Source organism: Macadamia integrifolia, chromosome 14 (genome assembly GCF_013358625.1).
Source record: "Macadamia integrifolia cultivar HAES 741 chromosome 14, SCU_Mint_v3, whole genome shotgun sequence".
In the NCBI taxonomy this organism is placed as follows: Eukaryota; Viridiplantae; Streptophyta; class Magnoliopsida; order Proteales; family Proteaceae; genus Macadamia; species Macadamia integrifolia.
The window spans coordinates 11,449,435-11,458,612 of NC_056570.1; the positions used below are offsets into that span (position 1 = coordinate 11,449,435).

The following is a 9,178-nucleotide window of genomic DNA, read 5'->3' on the forward strand; positions in this document are numbered from 1 at the left end:
TACAATAGGTCCGTGGTTGCTAGCAGCATAGAGTAGTCCCTTGTAGAATATAACATCTTCAAAAGAGCTCCATAGTTCTAGTTCAAATGTTATAGTAGTCCACTTATCAGCCCCTGGCTTCCAGTAAGCCAAGTAATACCTATTAGTGACAGCGGCTACAACAACATATTCTGATGTTTTTATAAGGGTTTGAAGATAGAGTTGCCTTGTGGATGTAATGCTTATTGCTTGGAAAATCAAGTTCGTAGCTGAGTTGAGGTAAGGAGAATTTGGAAAGAGAAAGAAACTCGATATGGCCTCCAGAGATTGGATTGAATAGCTGAATCTCTCCAATGGACTCGTCCACTATAACTAGCCAACCATGAGAAGATCCACAACACCACTTTCCATGAATCTCTGGGATGTGGAGCTTATTAATCTTTCGACTTGAAAGATTAAAAAATGGTCGGATTTCAGTACTGTCATTATCGGGAGGAAGCATCAGAAATGGAAGCAGTCGGGGACAGCGATTCTCGATTGTAATTGATCTCCATGAGGTGCATACAGAAGCAAAACGAAGATGGTTGGAGAGACAGGTGAGTTGATCAAGGATGAGCTCCAGGAGTTCAGGTAGAAGTTGGGACTAGTCCACAGTACAAGCTATATATAACAGGTCTCAATAGTCAATAACTGCAAAAGAAAAAATTAATCGTTCTCTTCAATAAAGAAAAAATAAATCAGAATTAATACCCATAGAAGGAATTGGAATACAGAGAGAAGTGACGGAGGGGGAAGGATTACCTACTGTGTCGCTAGCTCCAGACAATCACCTTTACTGTTTCAATCTCCAGAGGTACTCAATTAATGAAAGCAAACAGTTAAGAGAGGAAGAAATAGAAGGAAGACGGATATGATAGTAGACGGGGTATGGGGTCTAAGAGGAGAGGATGTGAGGAGAGAGAGAGAGAGAGAGAGTAGAAGTTGAATAGAAAACTAGAAATTTAGAGTTTGTGTTATAATGGGCAACTGAATTCCTTGTATTGTAATGACCAACTCGACAGTTGAAAGTTGATCAAAGAAGTCAAGGCCAAATTAAAGAACAGGCTTAGCAGGTTCAAGGTTCTAATACTTGGTAACGGTCATGGTTGGGGTGTCATCCGGTCAACTCGGCTTGATTTCGGTCTGGGTTGAATTGGTTTTGGTGTGGGAATGGTGAAACATTCACCGAAACCGAACCAGTAAGAAAATTTTGGTTTTGGTACAATTTGGTACTGGTTTGGTTTCCTTTTTTTGTCTAATTTGGGTTTGATTTTCCATACAAAACTAAGCAAAAAATTGGTTTTAAAATTTTTTTTTTTAATGAATTTTGGACTTTTTTTAGTTTCTTACCGGTTTATTTTGGTTTCAATCTAGTTTTTGAGTCTGTTCCAATTTGATTTTAGGTTCATTCGGTTTCTGGTGTGGTTCGGTTTGTTATTGTTGTTACAATCTCCCAAACCAAAACCGGCCCAATAATCCTTTGGTTCGATTTGATCTGGGTCCAATCAGATCGATTCGTGGTGGTTTTACCTGTAAGAATTGACACCCCTAGTCATGGTATCGGTCAACATCGATACCATTCTGACACTAATCCAAGCCTGGATGAGTCATATCCGACATATTTAGCCCTTTTTTTTTTTATTTTTAATACTTTTTATATTTTTAAATTACACTTTTATCTTAAAATCAGATACATGGATCGTGATAAAAATGGTCAGAATTGAAGATCGATCAAGGCCAATATTGTTCCAATCCAGTTGATACTGATTGTTTGATTCACATTTTTGGAACCATGGCATGGTTTGTGAAAATAGAAATGGGAACGGTCAAAGCCAAGATATATTCAATATTGATTTCATTTACGGACAAAAATATTCCTAGTTTCAATTTAAAACCAATAATTTACAGTGCCACCCTCTAAAGAATGCCACAATTATAAGAACATCCCCTATGTTTCACCAAATTAGACTCAGATTCCCTTGTCATTAAAACTCATGCTTTAACCCATAAAACCGTTGCGGCTTTGATTCCGTTCTGCTATTTTGATTACTTAAGAAGTAAGGGGATTGAAAGGGATAGTGGGTTAAAGGCATACCCTCCCATCATGGATTAGTGCAGCGGTGTCGAGAGCTGATTTCGATGGTAATGTTTCTTCCATATCAGAAGCCATGTTCACAGAGGGGAAGGAAGCTTCTCCTCCTCAACCCCACCGCTGTAATTCCGATGCCAATTTGAATTTTGGAGAAATAGAGGGGATGTTCTTATAATTGTGGCATTCTCTAGGGGGTGGTGCTGTAAATTTCCTTTTTTTTTTATTCATAAAAGCAACCGCTTATTGCAGACTCCAACAAACATCGCCACCAACTAACCGGACAAACCCTAGGATTGATCAAAACAAAAACAAAAATGATTAAAATGGTAAATTCAGAGAGTTGTAGGGTTTCTGAACTTCTCTTCTTCTAGAAAGCCTGAAACAGCAACGCATGGCAGGCCCTCCCACCCTTTGGATGTTCTTCACCTCAGAGAATTTGGACTCCAAAGTTTTCTGTCCGTGAGAGGCCCTTGAACCACACACAGGGGCACGCAATGACCATTGTACCCCTGCATGGGATTGCGTGCCACTATTTGTGGGTGCAGGGGCATCTCTTGGACAGAAAACAGTTGCCCTAATAATATAGGTAGGATATTAGATCTTTCCATGACCATTAAATCTTGTTGTCTACTGTTCCAAAATGAAATGGCATGCCATACTTCAGGCGCTTAGTTTTTCTAGTAACAAAGAGATTGAAAATAGAGTTCCCACTAACCATGCAGATTATCACTTAAAGAGTTATATATCTTGTCCAGATGCACCATGAACTGTATAACCTGTTCCCAGAAAACATCAAATCCTCCTTCTCAATGATACTTAAGTCAACTCTATCCCTGAGGTTCATGTAACTCAGTTAACAGAAAATTTTTGACAAGCTATGATTACCATGGCATTTTAACAAGCTACCTCATGTCCATTTACATCCAAACAGAATTACACACTTTTGATAAGCTATTATAAAATTGAAACTTCAACAAGAAACAGTTCAATCCATCTACATATCAGGTGGAGGAAGTAGCTATGACTTTCTAAATGTAAGATTTATACGTCCAGGACGAAGATTTGCTTCTTCAACCAGAAAGCTTGGAGCTGAGTTTGGCATAATACATCTCACCCCATGATACACAAGCCTAGAATTGCCGCCGAATATTAGCACATCACCAGACTCCAGAATAACTTTCTCTGCCATTTCAGTGTCCCTGTTCTCTCCATATAAAAACTCTGCTGAGTCTCCAATGGAGAACGAGACAACAGGTAACCCACTATTTAGACTCTCTTGACTTTCATCTCTATCCTGCATCACACACAAGAAGGCATCAGAAAACATAAGTGTTAAGTTATGTAAACTCCTTCCAATTTAGACATCAATAAACTGTACTTCAATAGTGGAGCACAACAAGAGCTCTATGTGTGGGTCTGAAGTTTTTCATCTTGAAAGCTTAAAAGTTAAGTTATTTCTCTCATTGAAATGGCATTACAAAGAGTCCCACATAAGATTGTAAACTAAACGCATTCAGAAAGTACAATACACACCTGATGGAGACCAAGTCTCCCACTGTGCGTGTAGAAATTGACAATGCAGATGTCTGGTGACATCACAGGAAGCAGCTCCTCCACATTGCGAAGTTTCAATTTTCCCTTTATGAAGTCATTTGAATCTTGAATTGCATCTTCAACCAACTGCTTGAATTCAACAGGGATACAGGGTGGACATGCTCCATCGATTTTCCGTCTATCTCCATATGATCTGAATTTTGGGTCCCAATCCTTACCAAGGCACATCATCTGTAAATGTAGTTTGGCACCATCTCGGTAACCACGTGGATAGAACCCTCCAGGGCCAAGGCCAAGTTCACGACATTCCTTTATAATTTTGATCTAGAATCGAAAAAAATGAGAGACACATTAAGAAACAGCACCAAGATATCACAAATATTAATGAACAGCATCAAATTCACAAAGCTCAAAAATATTAATGTACCAGTAGGGCCAAGTATGGTCAGCAGCAACCCCATTGAATTAGATCTCCAAACATAAATAGAAAAATAGAAGGTTCAAAACAGAAGAAATACACATTTTCCATCATAACATGTCACACAATATATTTATGACCATCCAGAGGATGCAGTTGTTTGTATAGCCATAGTTATGTCATAGGAAATATTTTCTGCAGATGAATTTGAACAGATCAAATAGTTAGTTTCCTTACTGTATGTCCAAAAAGTAAATGGTTCTCTTATGGATTCCTCTTTCACTGTATATAATGACCATGAATTTTGAAAGGCCGATACAGTTCCAATATTTGCACTGTGAGAAAAAGAAGAGAGTACTAAAGCCTAAAAGGATTGAAGGAAGCAGTACCTGATTCGTATGACTGATGTATTTCTTTAAAAGCACCATTCCTTGCCTCAAGATAAGTTTTTCACTTCTCTCAAAGTCCTCTAGCTCCCTCCTTTTCTCTCTGTTTTGTGCACGTAAAGAAGGTTTTAGTGCAAACAGGGATCCAGTTTTTCTTTGGCAGGTATCGAAAGGATCGAATGGTAAACACTCCAAATGTTCTGTTTGAATGTGGTCTGCTGCCTTCTTAGAGGATATCATCATTTGATCAGTTTTTCCAGCAGCGGAAGGTACATCCTGGCCAATACAAAGCCTATCTCGCAGGTTGGAAGAAGCTAAATTAGGTGAGTTTGATTGGTGTTCACTGAGCTGAGCTTTTTGGAAAGAACTGTGCCTGCTATCAGAATGAACAAGGCACTCATTGTCATTGACAGAATGCACCAATGAGTTATTTGGCTGTCTTGAGCTATTGCCTTCTGGTCTGTTTGAAAAAATATAGTCCTTCTGAGCTATTTCGATATTTGGTGATCTTTCCTTAACAAACGAACAAGGCGGAAGATTATGCACATCCCGCTGGTACAATGAATCAACCACAGCTGCTGACTGAGTACACTTTGAGCTGCTATTTGCTTCCCTCTTTGACAAGGATTTCTCATGTTGAGAACTCCGGTGATGAGAATATCTACCATCACTGCCAGCATCAATAGGAGCATTATCTAGTTGGTTGTTAGGAACTCTACTACTGGAATCTTGAACACCATCATCTTTAACATTAGATCTACATCCCTGTCAATGGAGATCGGATATTTCAGGGAATAAAAATGATTTCAACTGAACAAAACCACAATATATTTGAGATGTTACACTGTTTGTGCAAGTAAAGAAGATTTTAGTGCAAACAGGGATCCAGTTTTGCTTTGGCAGATATCAAAACGTACCAAGGGTAACTTCTCTAAATGTTCTGCGCTGAGGTGGTCTGCTACCTTCTCAGAGGTTATCATCACATGAACGGTTTTCCCAGCAGCGGAAGGTATACCAATGCTAACACAAATCCTATCTTGCAGGTTGGTAGAATCTAAATTAGGTGAGTTTGATTGGTTTCGACTGCGATGAGCTTTTTGGAAAGATCTGATAGTGCTACCAGAATGAGTATGCGACTCCTTGTCATCGACAGAATGCACCAATGAGTTAATTGGCTGTCTTGAGTTACTGCCCTCTGCTCTGTTTGATGAACTTTCCTCACCAGCCAAACAAGAAGGCAGTATATGCGCATCCTGGTGGTGAGAAGAAGCAACCATAGTTGCTGACTCAGTACACTTTGAACTGCTATTTCCTTCCCTCTTTGGCAAGGGTTTCCAGTGTTGAGAACTTCTGTGATGACAATACCTATCAGCACCGACAGAAGCCTTATCTAGTTGGTTGTTAGGAAGTCTAAAATTGGAATCTTGAACACCATCATCTTTAAAATTAGATCCACACCCCTGTCAAACAAATGAGAGCACATGTTTCAGGTAAGAAAAAAAAATGATTTCAACTGAACAAACCCACAATTTTGATTTCAACCGAACCAGGCAGTAAGCATTAACACGAATTGTTGATTAATAGTAGATAAGCAATCGCCAAACTCAAAGGGACCGATTGTAACAGCGATTATGAATAAGAAAATATGGGTAGGGGAATGCATGATAAAAATAAAAATCAATAAATCAAAACTGGGATGATTTGTATAACAAGTGTTACAAATCTTTATTTCTATCTAAAACATCTCCACCTGATGTAAAACATCTGGCTGTAACATCGGATTCGTGGAGGGTGAGCAGCAAGAATTAAAAGAATTGGCAGATACTGATAAAAATGGCTGATGAATCAAAAGTATCTTAATTAACACTATCTACAACTCCAAGAGACCAGAAAAAAAAAAATCAGAATCAATGGCAATTGTTAGTTACAACCAATCACACGGTTTCCTACCTCTTCAAGATAGTATTCTACTATTTTCCAGTATGAAGAACTCAAAAGGGGAAAGGAGAGGAGTTTGAAAGTCTTACAGGTTCTTGACTAGGCTGAAATCCATCATCTACACCGGAACCAAGGTGTACCCATCGACCACGTCCACGACGGTGGTTTCTGCCAGGACCCGTCATCCTTCCACCGGAGAAATGATCAGGAGCAGGGGTTGTCGTCGGAGCATGAGAAAGAGGAGGAGAAGGGTTGATACGAAAGGGTTTCTATGTTAAGGACAAATTGAGATCATTTCTCTTTGTTTCGTTCGATGCTTCGATTATCTAAACCGATCGACTTTGATAACACTAACCGCATCCACAATTGCTTTGAATTCTGTTCCGAAGCAGAAGTTGAGGAGTGATTAATAACTTGGGAATTTGGAAAATATATTTCCTTTACAGGGAATCAGGGATTACTTGCTTTTTTGGATTGTTTTATCTCTTTACTTCTTCCTTTTCTTAGTTCTTAAGGTGGTTTTGCTCTTGTAAGCTCCGTTTGGTTGGACGAGAAATATTGAAGAAAGCAAAATCTCAGAAAATGGAAAAGGAAGGTTAGAGGAAGAGTGGGAAGTCCACTATGGATATTAAAGTCTAGGAATAATTACATCTTCTTCCCCGTAGTTTGTCGGAATTATGTGTGGATCTAAGGGTTTGAACGATTTACGTTCCCACTTCCCTGTAACCAACGGTGTGAGTATTTTGTTAATTTCAAACATTAAAAGACTTGAATACCCTTTTAGTAAAGATAGTCTTGAGTTGAGAGGACCATTATACCTTTTTAGACTTGGATACCCATAAAATAGAGATTGTTCATAAAAGAGAGAATCGTTGGAGAAGGTGAAGTTCAATACCTTTGCAAATCGCCCTCTGCAACCAAATCCAAGTGAAGAAGAAACTCAGTCTCCGATCGATTCACGCTGGCGAACCCAAGTAAGCAAACATTCAACCAAAATGCAGTGTCTGTATACCCTTCTCTGTGTGTGTATGCCCTTTCTCTGTTCAAACTTCATATTTCGATTTCAAACATAGAGACCCAAGTGTCGTAGGCCACCGCTGTGACTTTTTGCCGGACTGTTCAGACTTCATATTTCTTTGTTTTGTATTCTCTTTTTAGTCTGAAATCTTATGTGTTTGGGGGATGAACCCAGGGTGAGCCTAGGGTTTTGGGATTTGTTGGTATATGGGGATGTGCCTGTAAATTATGTGGGAATAAACATAACATTAGAATTGGTTGAACACTCGAAATAGAGTTGAAGCTCTATTTATTGTGCGTTGTAATTGGTCAATATATGAGAACTTAGTAACTTACAATATAGGATCTATTCCGATAACAAGGTTTCACAAAGAATGCAAATGTTGTCTGAAAAATATTTCCTGCTTTTAAGCATCAACTAGTGTTTGGTAGGGTGTTGACACTAGTAAGAGTGCACCCCTTCCCTTGTCATCCAGATGAGAATTCATTAAAGCATTACGACTCTGTCAATGTGCAGCCCTGGAAAGAACCAAGGAATCCAAAACAAATGAAGTGGAAAAATGGGAGAGATGAATTGTGATATGTGATGCTGTTTAATTTAATGGAATGGTGCTTAAACACTCAGAATAATCTTCATGTTCTATGTTCATTTTTTTTTTTTTTTCATGGAATGGTTGTTTAGGCATGTGATATCTATTGTATAAAAGTTTGGGAATATTTTCCTTTGCAATGATTGGGATATTTCTAGTATATCTAATTGAGTTTAAACTTTTGGGTATTGCATATATGATGTCTACTTGGAGTGTAACTTCCATGAACCAAGCTGATGGTCCGAGGTATGTTAACGTTACATGCAAATGTCACAGAAGAGCTACAGTCAAGGTATCAGAGTCTAGAGACAAACCCAACAAACTCTACTACATATGTTTAGAGATTATAGAGGAAAAGAAATGTGGTTTTTTCCTTGGTGTGAGCCAGTGAATGTGACACAAGTCAGAAGTGCACCTTCAAACAACCCAAGCCCTCATGAGTTTCAATAGTTGAAAGATGAGATGTATAGTATGAAGATAAGATTGAAGCAGCTAGAGAAATTCAATGAAAATTTGAAGCTTCTTGGACAAGTTGTTTTATATTTTGTGGTTGTTCTATTGGTTGTAATGGATGTCAAAGTTTAGAAGTCTATGTTAGGATGTTTGTTTAGGATTTTGATATCAATGTACCTAGTACAGAACTCTTTGATGTTTTGCATGGTTGGGATGGTTCAAGAAATGTATAATTGAATTAAATATGGTAATTAGAATGTTATCTTATTTCTACCATTGCACTTTTCATGCATATATGTGAATCACAACCAACCTTTGTAAATAGGAAATTGAAAAATTGGACAACCTTTCCCCTATAATACTAACATCTGAAAATACCTGATTTACATATCCAAATATACTAACATCTAGATTCAAAAATATAAAGTCCAAAATGAATTTTTATGGTTCACAACTCCATCATATATCAAAAGTTTTCCCCATGAGTCAATACATAATTCAAGTTTCAAAGTTCACTATGACTCCATCACATATCAAAAGTTTCCTCCATCACATGATTTAAGTTTCAAAGTTCGCTATGACTCAATACATCCATTGTTCAAATTGCATAGTCACCATGAAAAAAAAAATTAAATCTCCAAGTCTCCCCATGCTCTATCACCATCTCCTACTTCTTGCTTGCTTTCCTCTTCTCCCATTTTTTTTTTTTTTT

At 38.1% G+C, this 9,178-nt stretch overlaps 1 protein-coding gene across 1 annotated transcript; it reads right to left on the minus strand.

Moving 5' to 3' along the window:
* Positions 1–2,887: 2,887 nt before the first annotated feature.
* LOC122061572 lies at positions 2,888–6,923 on the minus strand. Its single transcript, XM_042624900.1, has 5 exons — positions 6,496–6,923; positions 5,386–5,928; positions 4,472–5,233; positions 3,644–3,988; positions 2,888–3,404 (listed from the first exon to the last, which is right to left on the minus strand). The coding sequence occupies exons 1-5, from the start codon at positions 6,589–6,591 to the stop codon at positions 3,129–3,131; spliced, it is 2,022 nt and encodes a 673-aa protein (XP_042480834.1). The 5' UTR covers positions 6,592–6,923; the 3' UTR covers positions 2,888–3,128.
* Between the last annotated feature and the right edge of the window lie 2,255 nt (positions 6,924–9,178).

Coding starts and splice junctions, on each gene's coding strand:
- LOC122061572 (XM_042624900.1), bottom strand. CDS start 6,591: ATGACGGGTCCTGGCAGAAACCACCGTCGTGGACGTGGTCGATGGGTA. Junction 3,989..4,471: donor ACATCAGTCATACGAATCAG/GTACTGCTTCCT, acceptor TTTCGATTCTAG/ATCAAAATTATAAAGGAATG. Junction 3,405..3,643: donor GGAGACTTGGTCTCCATCAG/GTGTGTATTGTA, acceptor TGTGTGATGCAG/GATAGAGATGAAAGTCAAGA.